The 23816-nt window shown below is 40.5% G+C and overlaps 1 protein-coding gene across 1 annotated transcript in view; it reads right to left on the bottom strand.

Moving 5' to 3' along the window:
* Positions 1–551: 551 nt before the first annotated feature.
* zgc:154058 (Transmembrane protein 150A-like) overlaps positions 552–23816 on the bottom strand; it is a 66807-nt gene continuing 43542 nt past the window's right edge. Inside the window, exons 6-8 of the mRNA XM_054799499.1 lie at positions 23458–23585; positions 11634–11811; positions 552–8703 (exon numbers count right to left, since the gene is read on the bottom strand). Coding sequence (XP_054655474.1) covers positions 8447–8703; positions 11634–11811; positions 23458–23585 — 563 coding nt within the window. The 3' untranslated portion in view covers positions 552–8446. The remainder of the gene's footprint in view (positions 8704–11633; positions 11812–23457; positions 23586–23816) is intronic.

Below are 23816 nucleotides of genomic sequence, written 5' to 3'. Positions count from 1 at the left end.
CAAGAACAAAAGGTGCAATTTCGGAGAATAAACTCATAATATGAGGAAAAACAATGTCATTGTAGTAGCATAGGGTTGGAATATTAAAGGAAAAAATCTGTTTAATTTTTAAAACTCGAATATAAGAAACAAAGAAAACAAAATAAAGTTGTAATTTTAAAAACTAGGTTGGGGGAAATGTTTTGATATTACGGGAATAAAGACGTAATCAGAAGATGAACATTTACATGAAGAAAGTTGAAAGAGTTGGAAAATTTAAAAAAAAAGCAACATCAATGGAAAAACAGCTGCAAATTTATGAGAATAAAGTTAAAATATTACGAGATAAAGGTTGTACTCTAGCAAGAAAAAAAGGTGTCATTTTACCAGAAGAAACTCATAATGAGTAAAAATTGTATGATTTCATATCATTTTCATTTTAGTCGCATTCAGTCAAAATATTTAAAAAAAAGTTTTTAAAAAAGTTGTAATATTAAAGAAACAAAGAAAACAAGTCTGTCTCAGTCTAAAATAAAGTTATTATTGCAATAAATATTATTGGAATAAATATTCCAATAATATGATCGGAATGAAGTCATATTTCCGAAGAGGAAATTGACAAGAAGAAAGTTGAAATAGCTGCAAAAAAAACAAACAGCAGAAATGGAAAAAACTGCTGTAATTTGATGAGAATAAAGACAAAATATGAAGAGGAAAAAAATGCAATTTTATGAGCACCAACTCATAATATCATGATGAAAAGTAACGTCTTTTTAGTAGCACTGAGTTGAAATATTACAGAAAAAATATGTAAAAAATAAAAGTTGTCTCCTCCCTGAGCTACCACCCTATCGTGGTGGAGGAGCTTGTGTGTCCCGATGGGGTGCCCAACCAGTCCACGTGTGTTTGGTGGACTTGGAGAAGGCATTCGACCGTGTTCCTCGATGAGTTCTGTGGGGAGTAGTCCGGGAGTATGGGGTATCGGACCAGCTAATTCAGGGGGTTCGTTCCCTGTATGACCGGTGTCAGAGTTTCGTTCGCATTGCCGGCAGTAAGTCGGACTCGTTTCCCGTGAGGGTTGGACTCCGCCAGGGCTGCCTTTTGTCACCGATTCTGTTTCTAGGTGCAGCCAGGGCGTTGAGGAGTTCCGCTTTGGTGGCTTCAGGACTGAGTCTCTGCTTTTTACAGATGATGTGGTTCTGGTGGCTTCATCGAGCCGTGACCTTCAACTCTCACTGGATCGGTTCGCAGCCGAGTGTGAAGCGGCCGGGATGAGAATCAACACCTCCAAGTCCGAGTCCATGGTTCTCGCTCGGAAAAGGGTGGAGTGCTTGCTCCTGATCAGGGATGAGATCCTTCCCGGGTCCTACGTCGGGTCTCTGCATCGGTCCGTTATGGGAAGAGAGAGCTGAGCCGAAAGGCAAAGCTCTCAATTTACCGGTCGATCTACGTTCCTACCCTCACCTATGGTCATGAGCTTTGGGTAGTGACCGAAAGGTACAAGCAGCCGAAATGAGTTTTCTCTGTAGGGGGGCTGGTGAGAAGCACTGTCATCCGGGAGACACTCGGAGTAGAGCCGCTACTCGTCCGCATTGAGAGGAGCCAGATGAGGTGGCTTGGGCATCTGGTCAGGATGCCTCCCTGGGGAGGAGTTCAGGGCAAGTCCGACAGGTAGAAGGCCTCGGGGAAGACCCAGACCCAGGACACGTTGGAGAGACTGTCTCCCAACTGGTCTGGGAACGCCTCGGGATCCGCTCGGAGGAGCTGGACGAAGTGGCCGGGGAGAGGAAAATGTGGACCTCCCTGCTTAGGCTGCTGCTGCTACCCGATCTCGGACAAGCGGTGGAAGATGGATGGATGGAAAAGTTGTAATATTATATTCCAATATAATATTATAATATTTCCAATGTCTTAATTACACAGAAAGCATTGAATTAATTCCTCAGTGCTGAGTGTTGTTGTTTTTAAGAATATTCCTTGACGAGGTGTGTTGATCCGTGTCCTTTATGCTGTCATCTTTTGTTGGCAAATAAGTGGACAGCGTCAATAATTCCACACAGAACGTTTAAGGTATCAATTGAGGCTGTGTGTGCTTTTTAGAAGAAAAAGAGTGAACATTTAGAGAATGTTTTATTTGTTGAGCATTAAGGCATACATACAGTAGACAATCATATGACTTGGCATCAAAATAGAATTTACAACCTCTTTGGTTTACATTGTCAAAGTAATGCATACTATCAATAATAATAATAATAATAATAATAATAATAATAATAATAAGGCACATAGGCAGCATGTCGCATTCCGACAAGAGAATTGAGTACTGATGATAGATATATTTATTTCTGTGAGGTTTAAAGGTTAATTATTCCCGATACTCTATTGATTGCAGGACTAATATTTAACACCGGTGGGCAGCGCAAGCGTACGATGCAGGAATGTTTTCATTGTGCAGGCTCTCGATTAACGCAAATGATAAAAGCATCTAAACTAAATATACATGACGCAACAAAACACAAAATATCAAATAAAAACGGCAGAGAACGGAGTCTGTGTAGAATGCAGCTGGTGTGTCCTAACATCTTCCTGAGTGCAAAGACCAGTAAACAAGATGAGAAACGGGGAAAGAGTTGAAATGGTGGCGCTTGAAGTAGCAAGTAGGCCAGTAGCAAATATCGACTGGCAGGATTTCTTTCTCGCTCTTATATAACAACATGGATCGAAATGGACTGTTTCGATTTGCATGAACAAGAATACGTTAAATCACTTAACATGCAAAACAATAAACCTTTCAAGGAAAACTGCACTTTTTAAAAATCATCCTCCACAATCCTTAACTGAGACATGAACACACGTGTTTCACTTTTCTGTGTTCTAAAGATATAAAAACAGATCAAATGAGGCAACACGTAATCGTAATAAACGTGCACGAAATAAAATCTCCAAAAAGCACCAACAGCGCTCCATTTACATAATATGGCCTGCATATTAAAGCACATTATTATTATTAACGTTACGCCCACTAACTATGTTATGGAATAGTAACACCTCGCTATATCACACTAGCTAGCTACTAGCTGGCTAGCTACTAGCTTCCCCACACACTCGCTCACAATGCCTCAGGCCACTAGCAAAGGTAACGCTACATATTGGAGCTGCCGCCACTGCTGCTGTGTTTTTGTTTTTGAGTTTGGAAAAGTTAACGCTAGGTGTAGCATCCATTTCTATGTTGCTATGTGAAATCAATGCACCCAAGAAAGAAGCTTTGCTAATGTTTAAAATGACCAAAATATGGCAAAATACTGTAAGTATGACATATTATCATGAATGTACCAGTTACTACATGCTCACAGCATGGATACAAAACCATAAAACCTTGCTGGAGGTGTTTTAATAGGAGGAATAGGTGTGTCCCATTACATGCATTAATTAGCTGTCTCGTTGTAGCTGTTTTTATATCTTCACAACACACAGAAAAGAGAAACACGTGTGTTCATGTCTCACATAAGGATTGTGGATGATGGGGAAAATTCCCCAAAAAGTGCTTTTTTCCTTTAAGGCCTAAAGTGTATGGAGCACGAGCATACCTAAACTGCACTGAGAGGTTTGACCAGCAGAGGGAGTCACAGATCAGTAAAGCTGGTGTTAAACGTGAAGCTTTTCCAGTTCAGTCTGCTGATTTTTGTCTAAGTTTTACATAACAAAATGTGTAGAAATGTGCTGTTTAGTTTTCATTAACAAAAGAAGCCTTTAAATGAACATTTAAAATGGAAAACAATAAACTTTTAAGGCCTAAGTGTACAGAGGACGAGGGTGACTAATCTGCAACGGCAAGTTTCCACCAGCAGAGGGAGCCGAAGCTCAGTAAATCCGGTGTTACAAGAGAATCTTTTCCAGTTTAGTTTGCTTTACACTGAAGTCTTCCGATGATACAAAAAAATCAGATTACATTACATTAGAGACTCTGACATACGTGGAAAGTGTGGAATGACGTCATTCCACAAGAGTGTGTTAATAAACACTGGCATGTTACAAATAAGCAGAACACCTGCACAGGTAATGTTGGCACACCTCTGGATTACGTGTTGGTTTTAACGGTTTTTACGTGTCCAAATACATACACAACATTAGGTACACCCACATCATTTGCAGAGATAACAATAAAAGATCATGATTCAAATGAAGTGACTGTGACTTGATGCAGTTTATCGGTCCTTTGCTGCCATCTTGTGGCCATTTGTTACACTACATTTAAAGCTAGTAGCAAATGTTATACAGTAATCCCTCGTTTATCATTAATTGGCGGCAAAGTAGGATTCTTTAGTTATAAATGGAATATTTTTGTCATTAGAGCGTAGAAGACCTGTTTACAACCTTCTAAATACGGGTTTTAACATCATTAGAGACTTCCAGACATGAAACACTTTTACACTCCTGTTACCCAATATAGTAGACATAAGAAGAGAAAGTAAAGACATATTGGACATAAATAAGACTCGTGCTCGTGTGTGTTGCTGTAAATGTGTTCTGTTGCTAAAGTAGCTTAGTGGGAAATGGACAGGAAGTGACGTTAGGGCTTCAGAGTTGAGTTTTATCTTGGCTGCAGCAGTAGCCCGTGTTAGGGATTATTGTGCCTGTTGGAAGATCTCTCGAACCCGTAATAAAAGCCTGTTGTTCCGACGATCGAGTCCGATGCTTGTGTGTCTCACCCATTACAGTAACATTACTGACACCTGGTGACCGGTGTAGAATACTACACAACATCGTTGAATGAGTCTTCTGAATGCCTTAGATTTGTATCGACTTCACTGAGCCATTTTCATGCTTGAAAATGTTTAACTTAGGCAAAAAATATGTAAAATGTGCTTAAATATGCATAATTGTGACAAATAATAGGCTGTAATCAAACACACAACAGCGAGATTTAGGAATCTATTATTGAAAAACTGTGATAGACTGAAGGTGGAAAATTGGAACGGCGAGGGTTTACTGTATTAGTCTTGCTCAGCCTAGCACCTGCAGGTGTACCTAACAAGGTGTACATTGTACAAAAAGAAGAAAAGGAGTGCACAATATTGCTTATGACGAGTCTGACGTGACAACGCCAGCGACAGAGATAGATAGAGGCTACTTGTGGGCGTGTTAGCACCAAGCTGCAGGCACGCTGATACAAGTATTTGGCACACGCTGTTTACATCTACCACCAAGGCCAGGACACAACAGCTTGTTCCCTTTGCATACAGCTTGATGTCATGCCTAATCACGAAGTACGGAGAGTATGAAAGGGTCAGCCAATGAGATGCAGACCTCCCCCTCCCTTCCACCTGCACCAGGACGGGATTGGCAGGTGTCTTGTACTCTCTCGTGTTCTTTGGCAGAGACTAGAATACTGTTTGAGGTCTGGTTGTGTTTTGACTTAAAAATAAGGAAATCATATGAGGCAGTGCGAGTACCCATGTAAAAAAGATGTGTGGAAACACGGTGCATGAGGTGGAAGATGCACCAAGACCACTGCTAGTTTCCTTTCCGCCACCAATATCTCACTTAAAAACCTCACTAACATTGGCAGGATGTCAGCCAGCCGCAGTCTGTTTTTCTTCAACCAACAGTCCATTCACGAGTCGAAGACATCAAACAGCTCAAAGTCTAAGGATTTTGTTGCACTTGAAGCACTTTTGTAGTTGCTATATTGATGGGGACCTGCTATGCAAAGTAGGAATGGACACTTGTTGAAAGTACAACCGCACTTTTTTTCTTTTTTTTTTTATTTTGGCCATCATCCACAATCCTTAAGTGAGAAAGGAAAACACATTTTCCTTTTTCTGTGATTAAAAAGAGGCAGCTAGGAATGCAGGTAATGGGGCACACCTATTCTGACAAAGGTGACATTGTTATTATTATTGTTATTAACATTGTTATGAACTACCAAGAACTACGTTACTGGTGTAGTGACACCTCGCCACACCACGCCGGGTAGCGACTAGCTTCACCACACACTCGCTCACAATGCCTCAGGCCACTAGCGAAAGGTAACGCTACCTATTGGAGCTGCCGCCATTGCTGCTGTTGTTTTGTTTTTGAGTTTGGAAAAGTTGACGCTAGGTGTAGCCTTCCTTTCTATGTTGCTATGTGAAATCAAAGCGCGCAGGAAGGAAGTTCCGCTAATGCTTAGAATGAGCAAAACGCTGTAAGTATGACATGTTATCATGAATGTACCTGTTGCTACATGCTCACAGCATGGATACAAAACCATAAAACCTTGCTGGAGGTTTTTGGAGGTGTTTGAATAGCAGGCTTTCTTGGCGGAATAGGTGTGTCCCATTACATGCATTAATTAGCTGCCTCTTTTTAGCTGTTTTTATATCTTCACAACACAGAAAAAGAGAAGAACGTGTGTTCATGTCTCACATAAGGATTGTGGATTGTGGAACGTTCTGAGCTCAGTGCTCAGTGTTCTATTGAGCCGAAGAGAGTAGATCCCCGCTTTTGAAAAAAAGAAACCTGTCCTCCTGATAGCTTCACTCCTCCGGTTTCGGACATTCATTGAGTCATTAAGACACCGATACAAATGGATATTTTTGGCACTCTAATCATGCCTGGATTATGCTGCTGCTGGTTCGCTCCTCCCCCTCCACAAGTCCCTACTAGCTTGACATTGACATTCCCTTCCTATTTCGGATCAACATTTGCAATGAAAGTGACTGTTGTGATTATTAGATCAGATTTCGCTCCAGAACGCTCCCCTTCGCTCTTCAATTGCCATTGTTCACTCGCGACACAATCCAGGTTTAAGCCCTAAATATGCCCAGCACAGTTATAAAACATATTTAAAGTCCAGAATGTATCGGCACTCACCAGTAATGAATAATAATCTAAGATGATTGATAGAACAGATGGAATGGGAGTCACGGCGTAGCCTTCAGCCTGGTCGTGAGGCCTGCAGGCTAGAAAAGGCATTTGTATATAATCCACACTGCTTGCTGATTTAAGATGATATATGAACTTGGGCTACAAGTTTTGAGGGCAGATTGTAGAGGTGTCACAAGATCAAAACGGGAGAAGATTTCCGATTCAGAAAAAAAACTGTCTTATGGTCACTCGGCCTGGGACAATAACAAATGAACTAATAACCACACAATAAATCAAAATGAGCTGCATAATTTTGCTGCCTTCAATATGTTGCCATGTGCATGCATGTCTGTTTTCGTCTATTGCCTCCAAACAGGCAGGAAGAGAGTTCACTCTGTGCATTGGTTTCAGCACCTTGGTGCGTTTGTTTCATAGAACAGTAGCATGAACGGAGTGAGCCCTTTTGTCAGTCATACAGTCTCTTTGTCTCAGTGGGTGGAGGCGGGGCCGCTAGCATACACACTTAGTAGAAATTCAATTAGTAGATTGTGATCTATTGTCAGGTATTTTTCATAGAACTTTTTCTCATAGATCCAATCTCGGGTGTTGTCTCATCTCGTGACACCCCTACCGGACTGTAACAACACACACAAGGCGCCGCCATCTTGCACTGACGTCACATTGGTCCATTGTTCACATAATGCTAGACATTTTATGCTTTATTCTCACGTATTTATCAATGATTACCGACTTAAGGGAAAAATGGCCTACTTTTAAAGAATTAGTTTTAAATTACAAATTAATTAAAAATGTTTTTTTCATTCAAAATATTACAAAAAACAATTAAATAGTTTTTTTAATTACACATTTTAAAAAAAATCAACAATTTAAAATATATTTTAAAATAATAGTTTAAAAAAACAAAAATCTGTGAATTTGCGGGGTCACAAAAGCTGAATGGCAAATATGTGGGTTATCCACCGTGCATATAACAGGCCCCCTTTAATATTGGACAAACTTCCCCTCCAGGATAGTCGGCGTAACGGTTGTATGCTCTTTTATATGAGAATATTAAGACAGCTTATTGCATTCATCCATTCTCTCAGGTCTGACCTTCCTCGCTCTCTAACCACCAGACAATACTGTCAGCTCGGCCGTCCAGCAGCCTTTTTTTTTTTTTTATAACCACGAGCGCACTACACCAAATGAAAAGGCAATCACCTGAAGAGGAACTCATCCAAGGTCACTTGTTGAGACGGCGAGGGACCACACTTTTTCTTCTACGCTGCTCCTGCAAGGATCATTGAAGGCAGGGCTAGCTGGATGGCTGGCAAATTTGGTTTCACACTTGTGCAAAATGCGGAGACAAAAAAAAAGCTTTGATGTCATGACACGATGAGTTCTGTTGCTTGGGTTTGAACCGTCGCATCCGCTCAGTCTGGCGCAAGCTCTGCTGCTGCTGCTGCTTGAGTTCAAAGTATCATGTGATCGTGGCTGGAGATGAATAATTCAACTCTTCTGACAACCTCAGTTTGAGGAGGGGTTATCCAGGCCAACGTTGTATATCTGTGGGTGTGTGCGTGCGTGTGTGTTTGTGTGGGGGGGCCTGTTGACCATGCTACAGGATGGACATGTTCTCCGTAGGGTGCGGCTGCGAGTGTGGGCTCGGACCTCCCAGGGGTCCCAGAGCGTCTACCTTGTGTTCCCGCCCCATAGAACCTCCTCTGGCCAGCACCACCATGGTATCGCCTGACATGCCGGCAAACTCGAAGGCAAACGTTCCGTAGAAGAGCATGATGATGACACAGAAGACCCATTCAAAGATGGCGGACGCGTGCTGCAGGATGAAACTTTCCTGGCAGAAAAACACGCCGCCTTGAAACACTGTTAAGGAAATGTCACAAGCAGTGATGTGCGGATCGATCCTGAAATACCGATACTTTCGATAACTAGCAGTTTGTGCGCTGAAATAGATTCTCAAATCAAAATACTGATACTTTCGATACTTCAGTCTTTTGAGGTCATGTTTGTCTAAAACATTTGATTGTTGAAACGTTGACTGATTGTAAACGGAGCCATGTGTGAATGAATAAAGTTTTCATTCTTAAAGTAGTTCTTAATATGGTTTTAGTATTTTTTATTTTACTTTTCTTTTTTATTGTTTAAAATACCATTTTCACATATTTTATATGATTGTGTGTTGTTTTTTTCTTGTTGTATATTAGATTGGCTGGATTGTGTCACGGGCCGCACGGTGGCCTAGTGGTTAGCATGATGGCCACACTGTCACAGTCAGGAGATCGGGAAGACCTGGGTTCAAATCTCCATTCAGAATTTCTGTGGTACTCCGGTTTCCTCCCACATTCCAAAAACATGCATGTTAGGTTAATTGGTGACTCTAAACTGTCCACAGGTATGAATGTGAGTGTGAATGCTTGTTTGTCTTTGCATGTGGCATAGAAAATGGATGGGGGTGTCACAAGATCTCGCCTCACAAGGTTAAAAACGTGACAAGATTTTTCGTTCAGAAAAAAATGTCTTGTGGGTACTAGGCCTGGGATAATAAATTAATTAATCAGACAATAAATGAGAATGAACTTGGTAATTTTGCCATGTACATGCATGTCTGTCTGTCATGCATGTTTCGCCTCCAAACAGGCAGGAAGAGAGTTCACTGGTGCACTTTGCTGTGTTAGTTCCCTAAAACAACGGCACGAATGGAGTAAGTCCTTTTGCCGGTCCTATAATCTTTGTCTTGGTGGGTGGAGGCGGGGCCGCTACATCCACACACAGAGTGCAACAGTGTGTAACGTAGTAGAAATGAAATTAGTAGGTTGCAAAATATTGTAATATATTTTTAAATACTTTTTTAATTGTACGTTTTTTAAAAGTAATGTTAAAATCTTGTCTCGTCGACCCAATCGTATGTATCGTCTCGTCCCGTGAAGCCTTATTAAATTATTAATTTACTTAAATTACTAATTTATTGAATTACTAAATTAATTAAATGTCTTGTATTCTTGATGCTATGATATGAAATATACTACTTTTTATATTTACTACACACATTAGGTGAATTTGCAAAGTAACTGTATTGGATCGGTATCGCCGGTACCAGCCTGAATTTTACTAATTTAATCGGATCAGAAACGAAATCAATGGTATCGCATATCACTAGTCACAATCACAAGGAGGAAACATGCAAAATATGCTTTTTCGTAAATCTCCTGCTAACATAATCCAATGCAAAATACTACAAAGACAATTAGGAATGCATTGTTGTAGACCACCAGTACCTAAAAAAGTGCTATATAAATGCTATCCGTTATTATAATTATTCAGGAACAAAATACTGGGAACCCTCTAAGCACAACCCACTTTAGTAAGAACTACAGTAGACCCACCAGTGAATGAGAAAATACGTGAATAATTGATACGCCCATAAAAAAATTTTGACACGTGGCTCACTCCTCCCAAGCCTTTGCTCGCTTGACGTTCTCCTCTGATTTCAGATCAACATTTGCAATAAAAGAAACAGTTGTAATGATTATATTAGACTCAGATCCAGAACCCTGCCTCTTCTCTCTTCAATTGCCATTGTTCACTCACGACACAATCTAGGTTTAAGACCTAAATATGCCTCACGCACTTATGAAAGACATTTAAAATATATTTTATATTTTAAATATAGCTCACCACTAATCAATGATAACGTCAGATGATCCGTGTACAGATGGCGTAGCCACTCATAGCAACACAACTATGGGGCATTCAAGGACCGCCAAAAAAGTGCGAAATCTCAGCACTTGACCAAAAAAAAAAAAAAAAACATCAGTGTTGCATAAAGACATGAATATGTAAAAACTGTGGGCTTTCTACAGTGGAACATGGATGCTGTACGTTTTACCACTACGGTCACATATTTATCAATTATTTCTGACATTGGAGAAAAAAATAAACACATTTTTGAACCAAAAATCTGCAAATTTATGCTCAATGGCGAATGTGCGGGGATCCACTTTATTACATAATTAAAACAAAATAAGAATATAACATTGTAAATAAAAATAAAGTCTAAATGAAGTCTCACTAATGTATCTTAAAGGTTAGGGATGTCCCAATCCAATACTGATGTCAGATATCAGGCCGATATCAGCAAAACAAAAACAAGTATCGGATTATATCAGCCTGCATTTAAAATCTACGATATCGGCAATCCGATACAAGCAGTCGATTCCAGACTCCGCCCCAGCACATCTATCCAGCAGCGGCCGGATAGAGCCCACGTGATCACAACAGCAGCGTGTGCTGAGGTGTTAAGCGTTGAGTAGGAGTGATGTCGGCCGTGTTTTTTTTTTCGTTGAAGTCCGAAAAGGACGTTGCAGCTGAGTGCAAAACTTGTCAAGCACAACTTTCCCGTGGTGGCACAGAACCGGGGGAAATTTTATACGACCAAACTCATAGCGCACGTGAAGCAGCGTTATACGGGAAACTCATACAGGACGACAAGAAGTCTTTAGCTATCAGAGAAAAGCTGACCAGCCTCTGTCGGTGGTGAGTAAAGTCAGGTTTAAATGCTTAATTAAGCACCTCCAACTTTGCTATGTTACAGTATGCCTAGCTGCAACTACATTGTGGGTACAACTATGCACCACATGCATAAAGAAGTAAATGGGCGAGTTTTTCTCATACGTACTGTTGCTGATTATTGTTCTCTGAGTAATATCACTTGATCAAGACTTTCCTGACATTCCCCAACACAGATACGATGTCAGATGAACGGAACACCACGCTGAAGAGGATACTGAGCACCAAGGCGATGAAGGCAAGTAGGGTCATGCAGAGCCGCAGGTGGGCCACATTGTACTCCCCCTGGGTCTTGGCTAGGCGATAGGTCAGCGCTGACTGCAGGCACACAAACAGCATACTGGTGGGGAAGGCGATGCCCGCTCCGACATAGTGGAGAATTTTGGCATTGTCCACCTGTCAGACAAAGAAAAAGGGGTTGGTCTGAAGTATATTTCATTTTTTTTAAATGAAAGAGCAGAGGGGTCACAAGCACAATGAGAGACAATATAGAGCAGCTCCGACCGCAATATCCACAAAGATAATGAGATTCTACAGCAGGGGTGGGCAAACTTTATGACTCGCATTGGGTTTCACGTCTACGACTCTCTGGAATTATTTGTCCTATATTAGCTGTAAAAGTGTCATACAACGTGCTGTATGTGCTCACGTTACTTTTTAGGAGCACTTGAAGCTGCTTTGCATAACTAAACCTCAAAAAACTCAATTGAATTGAGTTTTTTTTTACTAAATAAGACACACAGAATGTACATGAATAAAGGATGTGCGTGTACAATATGAACTATCAAACACTGAATGTCAACAGTATGTGAACGACACACAACAAAATGCTACACACGGTGAACCATGAAAGTAAAAAACAACAACAAAAAAAAAACAAATGTCCGATAAAATATGACTTTTCTGCAGAACTTTGTAATAGAAGGCTTGCTGCTCTGTCCCGCTCCGTCACCTATGAGCCCCACCCACTCTACTTGGTAATAAAGACTTCCTGGAGCTGCTAGTCGACCCTATGATTAGCATAATGACCCAGCATGTTTTGTGGCGGGAAGATATGGGCGTAATTTTTGCATGTGTGTTGTGCGTATATTTTTATGGCCACATGGTGCAGGGGGGAGGTTACGTTGTGTGTCACACGTGTTGACACCGCTGTGGCGGTTATCTGAGGTTGTCTCTGACTAATTCCTGTGCAACTCAAGCTAATTACAGTAGTGTTGCAAGTCATTTAATTATACAGCGACACCTTGGTTTTCGTATGTCTCTATTTTTGTATGATTCGGTTTTCGCCAAAAAGTTTCGCCGAAACGTTGTCTCGGATTTCGTACACTGTCTCAGTTTCTGTACAGTATTGCTCGTAACAAACAAGTCAGTTCGCCCTGTGCTGTATCCTTCCGCAAAATGGAGCGCTGACTCACTGACTGCTAAATAACACGGCATGGGGCCAAATGAAGTTTCGAGTGCCAGCAATTTCATACAGAATCTGTACCACTGTAAGCAGATTCAAACAACTGGAAAGTAGATTGGAAAGTAGGCCGTAGTTTGCTCACCCTTGTCCCACAGTATCGCTCACTTATTAGTTTTATCTGCACAGTTTAGGACAGGAGTCTTTTCCCCCCCAGGGCTGCATACTGAAAAATCAAAGAATGTCGGGGCCAGTTTGAGGTTTTAGATTTTGCAAACCCATGTAGATATGCTAAGAACTTCAATATATTGAAAGAAAAAGCTTCCATCTGAAGCTTTGTGTTATAGCTGACAAAGAGTATTATTAATATAAACTTTTTCTCACTACAGTACCCTTTTTTGTTCATTTTTGCATTTTTTACAAACATTTCAACTTTATTCTCATGATTTTTTTTCTCAGAATATTATTACTTTATCCCAAAATATTTTAACTTTATTCTCGCAATGTTATACAATTTTCCCCAACTTAATTGCACATTTATTCTTTTGTTTTGTTTTTTTTCTCATGATGTTACGACTTTTGAAAAAATTATTGTCCTTTTTTTTTCTTTAATCTTTCAACTTTACGCTTCTAATATCTATTTTTCCTCATACAACTTTTTCCTCCTAAGATTACCACTTTCATCGCTTATTACAAATTCAATGTCCTAATAATTTGACCTTATTCTCATAAAATTACTGCTCTTTTCTTCCATATTTGCTGTTCATTTTTAGAATGGGCCGCACTTTGGACACCGGTGGTTTAGGGCTTGTGTTGAGCCCAACAATGTGACTGCGTAATTCTGACAGATTATTGGAGCGACAACCAAGACGTTTTGACTCGTAAACTATGTGCCCGTTGACCCAGTTTGAGCATACTGAACATTCTTGTGCACAAGGCTAATCCTTGAAGATTTATAGATAGTGTATTATGAAATGCACACACTGCACTATGAATCTTTTTTGCTATGAAACTAAAGGTGCTGACAAAACCGAAATCACAGCAAGGAGTTCCGTGATACAAACTGCATACGCCACATTTAAATGTCCGAGCAATTAATTCCCCTAATAGGGGTGTCAAACTCAATTGCACAGGGGGCCATGACTCAAAGCCTCCCAAAACCACCACCTAACTTTGTATCTTTCAAATGATTTGTTGAATTTTTCAACACTGTACATTTCTTCTTGTCCTTTTAAGCAACATAATTGGTGAATGAAGCACACTCATATGCATCATCAGTGTACACACACAGATGCACGTTTGACATTGCCAACATGACTAGACATGTGCCAATAATCCAGGCTGAACAACTAGTAGTTCGAAAATGTCTCATTAGCATTGACGAATAGATAAGGAAGCAGCCTTCACACCTTTTAGCCCGCGTTTTCACATTGAGCATGACAGCTGCTGAATGTGTCTTTATGTGGACATACATTTTTTTTTTTTTTTTTTTTTTTAATTGAGTGGGGCAAATGTGCATTTTTTCGTGTCCGTTCATTCCTGCTTGAAATTTGAAACTTTCCGGTCCGTCTGCAAATATGCAACTGACATTTTGCCGTGGTTGTTTGTTTCAATAAAGTGACTGTTGATCGACCACCACTTCCTCATTCTCGCTCTCAAATATTTTATATCAACACAAAAACATCACAATCCGTGAGATGTGTATCGCAGAAGAGTTTGCAGCTGTGGAATAGGTGGTTTATGCATTTCCCAGCATGCTTTGCTGTAGTTAAAATGATCACTTTTGACTGTCTTATGTCTGTTTAAGGTGTTATTTTGTACAGACAGGGTGTAATAGTAAATGCAAAAGTGCTGCCGTTTTTAAGTCGTGTACAGTTAAATTATAAATTTTTCCTTTTGGTCTGAATTGGCACCCTTACTGAGAATGATTGTGAATTTCATGCGATACACAATATTTTGTTTCCACTTTTAAAATTAAAATGCGAGGAATAGTAGTTTGTACTACTAAGGAATCACTTAATTACGCAAATCGCTGTAAGCACTTTCTTTGATAAGGTCCGTGAGGCAATGCTATTTTCCAAATACTTCCGCAGGCCGGATAAAATTGCAGCCTGGGCCGGATTTGGCCCCCGGGCCTGAGTTTGACACGTATTCCGTAACGTGTGAAATGGGTGAACCATAAGACAATGAACTGAGTGACGTGTCAACTGTAGCGTATGTGTGTGAGTGTTTACATGTGAGCCTGCTGCACCGTGTCCCAGCCTCAGTGACTAATTGCCATCATTAAAGTGATGGTGTAATGGTGCATTAAGCCCTCACTGCTCTACGCACTGTATGCATGTGTACACTGTGCGCGCAGAACGAGACAATGATGGAGTCGAGGAGAGCAGGAGGGGCACATACTGCATCGAATGAAACTTCAGAAATGACAAACCTGACATGAGAACGGGGAAGACAAAGAAGGGAAAGTAGGACAGACTATATCTACTTCGATTATTTATATAACAATTTGTCCAAGTTGTCTTTCGGCCTCTTGGTGGCAGCTTAGTCACACCATGCAGGCGAAGCTGGGCGTTACTGAGCGCCTCACTGATGCACAATTACTATGCTACATTTAAAATACCAAAACATACATACCGCCTAAAAGTGTACACTCTGCGTGTCGCGAGACACCCAACTCACGAGACGAGACGAGATGATACACGAGATTGGGTCCAAGAGAACGAGACAAGATTTTAACATTAATTTGAAGGTAAGTAAAATGAAAAAGTATGACTGGACAAACAGACTTTTTTTAATTGCAGCTGCATTTTGAAATATTTATTGTACCACAAATTACACTCAAAGATGTAACTGTAAACATTTTTTGAGACCAAATAAACCACCGTTATAACAATTTAAAGTATAATAATAATAATAACACAACTCACTGTTTTTCTCTCATCTACTTGTCTTTGTCGATTTACGTCAGGGCTGTGCAGCAGTCCTTTAATATTTATAATTTAAATATGTATACAGGTATATACAAATATATATATAATAAAAAACAACATATACAGCACATATACATAAATTGTACATACATATACATTTAAAGACAAATCTTTGTGTTTTTATTAGTTATTAGTGTCAACATTTTTTTTAATGTTATATTATGCCTTTTTGCTCTATTTTTCCACTTTTGCTGGGTTTTTGTTTATTTTATTTCTGCAATGAGCCACATTCCACAAATGACCCCTGCGGCACACTTTGGACACCCATGTATGTTTTACCAGGAAGGTGTGGTGCACTGGAGGACTGTGTCCAAACTCTACTTGATTGGCTCTGTTGGCTGGTCAGGGGCTTTTTTTTTTTTTTTTTTTACAGATTTCAGGATGCATTGCACGGTGTTACGGAGGTTGACGGATTCTTCACCTTTGTTGATGGCTTGTATTTAATTACCAAATAAATGCATGACGCAGGAAACACTTATATGTGCACCCTTACTCGCTAAATATAACGACCCTGTCGCTAAATTGTCAACACGGTTCTCTTCTTTGTATGAGGTGTGTTATGAAATGGATCCAGTGATCGCTGGTACTGGGAAGTGGCCGCTAAGCCAAATGTAATGAGTGTCAATAGAACCACTCGGTGATTAAAGGTGTAGACAAGTCTGAATATCTACGTGGGTTGATCTGACAAATCTTAAGTAAAATTTGATCAAATGTAGAATTACTACAGCTTCTGCTTGGACATCAACAAGCAGCAAGCTGTTCAACTCCGATGGAGTTCACTCGCTGATGCTGGAAACACCAAGGTAGGTTGGACTGCAAGGTGTGCCTAAAGCAGTTACTGCACTTACTTCTTAATTTAATTTAATTTAATTTAATTTATCCATCCATCCATTTTCTATGCCGCTTCTTAATTTAATTTAATTTAATTTAATGGCTGGACATCTCATTCACCCTATGAAAATGTATAAATACGTGATAACGCAGATAAAATTTAAAGCACACATGTACCACTGTTAGAAAGCCCACAATTTTTACATCTATGTCTTTATGCTTCACTGATGTTTTTTCTTCACTTTGTTCGGCGGGTTCTTGAATGCCATAGTTAGCCATAGCCGCAAAGCAAAAGAGACACAGCTTAATAAATACCTATGGACAATTTAGAGTCGCCAATTGACCTAACATGCATGTTTTTGGAATGTGGGAGGAAACCCGAGTACCCGGGGAAAACCCACACACGCACGGGGAGAACATGCAAACTCCACACAGAAATGTCCAGCGGAGATTTGAACCCAGGTCTTCCCGATCTCCTGACTGTGACTGTGTGGCCAACATGCTAACCACTAGAACACCGTGCGGCTATAATATAACAAAACACCATACAATACACACATATAATAATAAGATTTTTAAATTAATACATTATTCTCCATAAAATGTATTTTTCGTTCATACTTTTGGGTGTCTGGAGTGGATTAATGACAATAACATAATTTTCTATGAGAAAAATTGCCTTGGTTTTCGTACATTTTGGTTTTTGTCCATCATCGATTTATGTGCCTCCCTGCCCAAACCATCAGTCCGCCTGACAGCCATAGCACCCGCGGACACACCGCATTTGTCCCGCCTTGCACTTTATGTAACTAACGACAGTAGACGACGGCGCAGGGTATGTCATCACGTGCTGCCTCCTTTGATCAACGTTTTCCTCTCGCTCTGCCCAACTGTTTTCTGACTTTCTTGTGTTTTCTGTGTGATTTGGTTGAGTGCCACTATTTATTTGCCATGGTTTACATCTCTATTTTCTCAGGGGCATTTAGAGAGGCCTGTGTTTAGTTAAAGATGCGGGGGCCTGCACCACACAAGTAGTCGCTCTAACCGGTAACTCTCTGCGGTTGTTGCCAGAATTGATGACTCACTTCCTCCTGGCTCTTCGCGTAAAGCTGCTCTGTAGAAATGAGGACCCAAAGGAGAAGCGGAAACCAGGTGAGGATGACTTTGTGGTTCACGAGCCTATCCTCCTGAGAATGTACAACAGTAGTGAGCCACTGCCAAATGTTTAAGTAGTTACTGGAAAATTCCATTGATGAACAACTCTAACTAAAAAACCAACTGTGTTTGATTGTGTTGTAAACAGGTGTTACTGTACTTTTGGTCAATAGTTCAAGGAAAATTGCACTATTTTTTGGAATGTTGCCCATCATCTAAGATCCTTATGCCTTTCTCTTTTCTGTGAGTTCTAAAGATATAAAAAAAAGCTAAAAAGAGGAAGGTAATTAACCAATTCTGTCTAGAAAGGCCGCTATTAAAACACCTCCAAAAACCTCCAACAAGGTTTTATGGTTTTACATCCATGCTGTGAGCATGTAGTAACAGGTACATTCATGATAACGTATAAAACTCACAGCATTTTGCTGTATTTTAGACATTTTGAAGCATTTGTGGAACTTCCTTCATGGGAGCTTTGAGTTCACATAACATACTGTAGAAAGTAACGCTACACATAGCGTTATCGTCTCCAAATTCAAAAACAAAAACACAGCAGCTCCAATATGTAGCGTTACCCTTCGGTAGTGGCCTGAAGCATTGTGAGCGCGGTACTGATGCGTTGCGAGCAAATGTGTGGTGAAGCTACAAGTAGTAGCTAGCCGGCTAGTAGCTAGCCAGTGTGGTGCGGCAAGGTGTCACTACACCAGCAATGTAGTTCTTGGGCGTAATTATGTCAATAACAATAAGAATAACAATGTAGCTATAGCATGAGTGTCACTGTTAATATGCAGGTCACATTATGTAAACGGAGCGTTGTTGGCGCTTTTTGGAGGGTTTTTTCAGAAGGCTTTCGAAACCCATTATGTGCATTCTCAGCTGCCTCTTTTTAGCTGTTTTTATATCTTAAGAACCCACAGAAAAGAGAAAGACATGTGTTCATGTCTCACATAAAGACTGTGGATGATGGGCAAAATTTGAAAAAAGTGCACTTTTCCTTTAATTCATTCCATCCACTGTATTTCTACACTTGTTGTTTTAGCTCAACATGTCAGCACAAACACAAAAGGACATTTCATCATAAATTCCCGTAACTGTTCTCTCTCACTGTCTCTCTCTCTCGCTCCGTCTATCTTTCCAAGGAAACACATGCAAGTACAGACACAAGGCATCCCGCCAGCTTTCCAAATATTTAAACTTACAGAGATTCTTTCTCGAAGGCTGGCTGAAAAGAACTTAATCTGCTGTATGAAAACGGGGTGGGCTTAATAAACATTAATGGACTCTTCCTTGTGGATACAAGATGCGCGTGTTGTTAATGCGTCAAAGACGGCAGAGTCATAAACAAAGGATTGATTATGATGAAGGAATAATGCGACCACTGCAACTGATGCCTTCATACAAACACACAAGGCAGTGTGTTTGTACACAATGTCATTAGTAATCAGGCTTTCCTCACAGGAAATAATGTCATGTACATTAATTAGTTCCAGGCTCAAACTGTCGGCCTCACAGAACCTTTATCAAGTCTACAGGCCATCTTTTAGGCAATATAAATTCTTAACTGCCATAGATGTAATGGGATGGGCGTTGTCACGCCTAGTCCATTCATTTGAAATGGAACCTGAGCGACACGACGATTATCACGAGTCACCGTCCAGCCAAGTGACATGCTCAATTCATGTGCGTTAAATTTGGTGCCTGTGCATGTCATTGTGCACACGCTGGCTTGCGACGCGATCCCACAGAGTTGAAAATGTTCAGCTTTTCATTGCTGTTACCCAGACGAGGACCAACCAGTGGGAGTTTCATTGATCAAATAATGAGCGTACAGGATGCTACTCAGTACTTTCTAGCAGGTACGCATGGAGGAAAACTTGCCGTGTCAGACACCCCGGAGCTGTTTAACATTTCTAAAAAAGGAATATAGAGGTACAAAAAAAAAAAAAAAAGCAGCGTCATGGGAACTCATTGAGAGAGTAAACATATCAGGTAAGTTTACGTTAATATACACTGACATATATGTAATTTTGACATTTTATGTAAGTTTATCTTCAATGCTAGAAACTACTTTTTCCCTCCGCATCTGACAGCCAATCAAAACAATGGGAGACTTGTAATTCACTCTGGATGTGAGCACGTGGCCACAGCCATATGGCCACAGCCATGAGAGTTTGTCGCTTCTCACGTGCAGGGTTTGCTATGTGTTGGCAATGAACTTTGCTAATCGCAGTCGTTTGTCGCCTCCCATGTGTGGAGCCCGTAATAAATATACAATAGTGTAAAACTACTCAGGCTTTGGGCCGCACGGTGGCCTAGTAGTTAGCATGTTGGCCACACAGTCTGGAGATCGGGAAGAACTGGGTTCCAATCTCCGTTGGGCATTTCTGTGTGGAGTTTGCATGTTCCCCGTGTGTGTGTGGGTTTTCACCGGGTACTCCGGTTTCCTCCCACATTCCAAAAACATGCATGTTAGGTTAATTGGCGACTCTAAATTGTCCATAGGTATGAATGTGAGTGTGAATGCTTGTTTGTCTATATGTGCTCTGCCATTGGCTGGCGACCAGTACAGGGTGTACCCCGCCTCTTGCCCGAAGTCAGCTGGGATAGGCTCCAGCATACCAGTGGCCCTAGTGAGGATAAGCGGCATACAAAATGGATGGATACTCCACCTTTGAAGCAGCCTTCTTACTGCCTTTACTGGACAGTAAAAATGGGTCATTATTTACAGTATTTAGTATATTATGCTGTCAGCTACATGCTATTAATGGAAATGCAAAAATATTCTGTTTGCATTCATGCCGGGTGTCACAAGATCTCACAAGATTAAAACATGACAAGACTTCTCGTTCAGAAAAAAACTTTCTCGTGGGCACCAGGAACACCAGGTCAGGGATGACAATAACTAAATGAATTAATCACATAATAAATGAAAATGAACTGGATAATTTTGCCGGCCTCAATATGTTGCCATGTGCATGCATGTCTGTGTTCCTCATCTCTCACCTCAAAACAGGCAGGCAGGGAGTTCACTCTGTGCATTGGTTTCAGCACCTTGGTGCATTTGTTCCATAAAACAATGGCATGCACGGAGTGAGACTTTTGTCAGTCAGACAGTCTCTCTCTACTTTCTTGGTCGGTGGAGGCAGGGCCGGTAGCATACACACAGAGCGCAGAAGAGTGTAACATTGTAGATTGCAATATACTGCCACATATTTTTTTCGTTGTACTTTTAGTGAATGTAGTGTTAGTATCTTTTCCACGGAGCTGGTTCTCAGAGCTTGTCATGGTTCCACAATTGGTTCAACCTGAAGCTGTCTTTTTGGTTCAACTCTGGCTCCAAAAGGTTGCTGGGCCGAGTGAGCAAACTGTAATGAGGTAGGTGGGGTTACCTAAAAAACAGTCAGCGAACTACCTCCATCTTTATTACATTGCACTACAAACTCACAATGGAAAATGCTCCAAAAACATGGACACCAGAGGAAACCCACCGTCCCTTCTCCATTTGGACATCCAAATAATTGCAGAAGAAATGTTAAACAGCGACAAGAACCCTCCCAATAGGCAACTGGAATGCAACAGAGACGAGACGGCTGCTGCGCGTTTTGTTCGGTCTTTCAAACTAATAAATGACAAACTTAAGGAAGTAAAGAAGGACTACAGAGACCAAAAGAAAGACCTAGGAAGGACTGGCCATGGTCGGAGCAGAGTAATGCCTTATTTTGAGGAGCTCGACAAAGTTTTTGGCCACGCCGGCGAGCCAGCTTGCTGATGGGTTAAATGAACTTCCTGGAGGCCACCACAAAAGAAGACCCTGCACAAGTCAAACCTGCATGACTCCCATAAGTTGTATAATTGTAGTTGTTTAATTTAATGTTCACAGCACAGTTTTGGGTGTAAATACAAGCCTGCTGTTAACGTTAACATGCTAGCTTGCTATTGTCGAATGAATGAAAGCCTCGCCACCCTCCCCTTCCCATTTGTGCGTACGGCAACAAACTAGTTTCATTGTAAACCTATAGTCATGGAAGAAGTAACTATCGTTCTGTCAGAAAACAATGGTGATGAAATGGAGCATCAGCAGCAGACTGTTACACCCACGGTGTAAGAAGGAGAGGTTCCGCAGGTCCTTCATACCGACTGCTGTCAGGCTCTACAACACCTGCACCACCTGAATCATGTTGTAGTCACTGTCACTTTACCCCCCTCTGTAACTGTACTTATAGTATTGGTTACTTACATTGTACTATTTTTTTATCTTGCTTAATGTTTACATTACAGTACTTTTTACAACAGGGTCACTTTTACAGAACTATATTTTTATTTCATGTGAAATAAGGACTTTTTATATCTTTTATACCTATTTTTTTATCTTATCTTATTTTTGTATTCTTTACTTGTGTATCTTGCTTGCTGCTGTAACAAGCAAATTTCCCCGCTGTGGGATTAATAACGTACAATCTAATCTAATCTAATCTAATCCTCCCTCGCTACAAGATCCCCACACACCCGAAGCCTGCAACGTGCAATCTTTATGTTAAAATGTTTTACACCTTCATTTTTACATTTTTGCACCTTTAAATTTACATTTTTACCTGTAAATATGTTTAGTGTAAATATGTTAGTAAATATGTTTAGTGTCAAAGGACTACAGTGAGTTGTGTGTTTTGATTAAAAAATGGTCAACACTTGAAATGACCTGTTACTTCCTGATGGGAGGCGTAACCCCTGTGACGTAATGACACGGCTCCCCAGCACAGTGGGAAATGAAACTGGTGTCGAGTCAGTTCGCAGGCAACACGGTTCCACCATGGACTCAAACTTACAGTAATCCAGCACAGCGCACAGCAAAGTTCGCTATAGTGGAAAAAGGGTATCCGTGCATTGGTTTCAGCACCTTGCCGTGTTTGTTCCATAGAACAACGGCATGAACAGGGTGAGCCCTTTTCTCAGTCATACAGTGTCTTTGTCTCAGTGGGTGGAGGCAAGGCCGCCAGCATACACACAGAGTGCAGAAGAGTGTAACGTAGTAGAAATTAAATTAGTACATTGCAATATATTATCATATATTTGTTATACTCATTGTACTTTTCTTAAAAGTAAAGTTAAAATCTCGTCTCGTTCTCGGAGACTCATGTATCGTGTTCTCATGAAGTGTGTCATTGCACCCCTAGTCTTTAATATTTCAACTTTATGTGATTTTTTTTCTCTTAATATTCTGACTTTATTCCTCTATTTTGTATTTATTCTCGTAAAATTACTGTTTTTTTCTACATTTTTGCTGTTGGGTTTTGTTTTATTTGTTTTAATTTTATTTTTAAAATGTCCGGAGGGCCAATAAAAAAACAGCCATGGGCTGTAAATGGCCACTACCCTGTTCTACTGTATAAAAAAACAAGCGCTCCAGCCCTGTTTCTATGGTTATCATCACACTTTTCCTATTTGCCATCATTAGCACTCTTTTGTTGTGGCATAACATAAAAGCAAAACATACTTGATGCTCATTGAGCTGATTTCTCAAGTCGCATCACGCATGACAAGGTTTTTTTTTTGTTGGACAAATTTTGGAAGAATTCCAAATTGTACTTTTGTTGCACTTTGTTTTGAATCTGACTTTATGCTGGATTAGCTCATGATTCTTGGCAATGTCTGGCTGCAACATACCTGGAAGTTGCCCACCATGATGAGTCCAGCTGCACAGATCCAGCCTGTGGAGAGACTCGCCGTGTTGAGCACGCAGTTCTGGTGTTTCTCAATGACGTGGGCATAGCGGAGCAGCACGATCACCATGACTGTGGAAGAAGATGTAAAAACACATACTGTAAGAGACAAGCGACTGTCACACACATGCCAACCTTGAGGAAATGAGAAAGTGTTTATGAGGGCTTTTTTTTTTTTTTTTAGTTTGCGCAAAGGCTAAACCAAAATGATTTGTTTATAAAGATTATTTCTATTTTCCAATTTTTGCTATTTAAAAAAATATATATATTTCTACAATATACCCGGAGAAAACCCACGCACGC

The sequence above is a fragment of the Dunckerocampus dactyliophorus genome, chromosome 14 (assembly GCF_027744805.1).
Source record: "Dunckerocampus dactyliophorus isolate RoL2022-P2 chromosome 14, RoL_Ddac_1.1, whole genome shotgun sequence".
In the NCBI taxonomy this organism is placed as follows: domain Eukaryota; kingdom Metazoa; phylum Chordata; class Actinopteri; order Syngnathiformes; family Syngnathidae; genus Dunckerocampus; species Dunckerocampus dactyliophorus.
The sequence above is the reverse complement of the archived record's forward strand: the minus strand, read 5'-3'. Positions and strand labels throughout refer to the sequence as shown.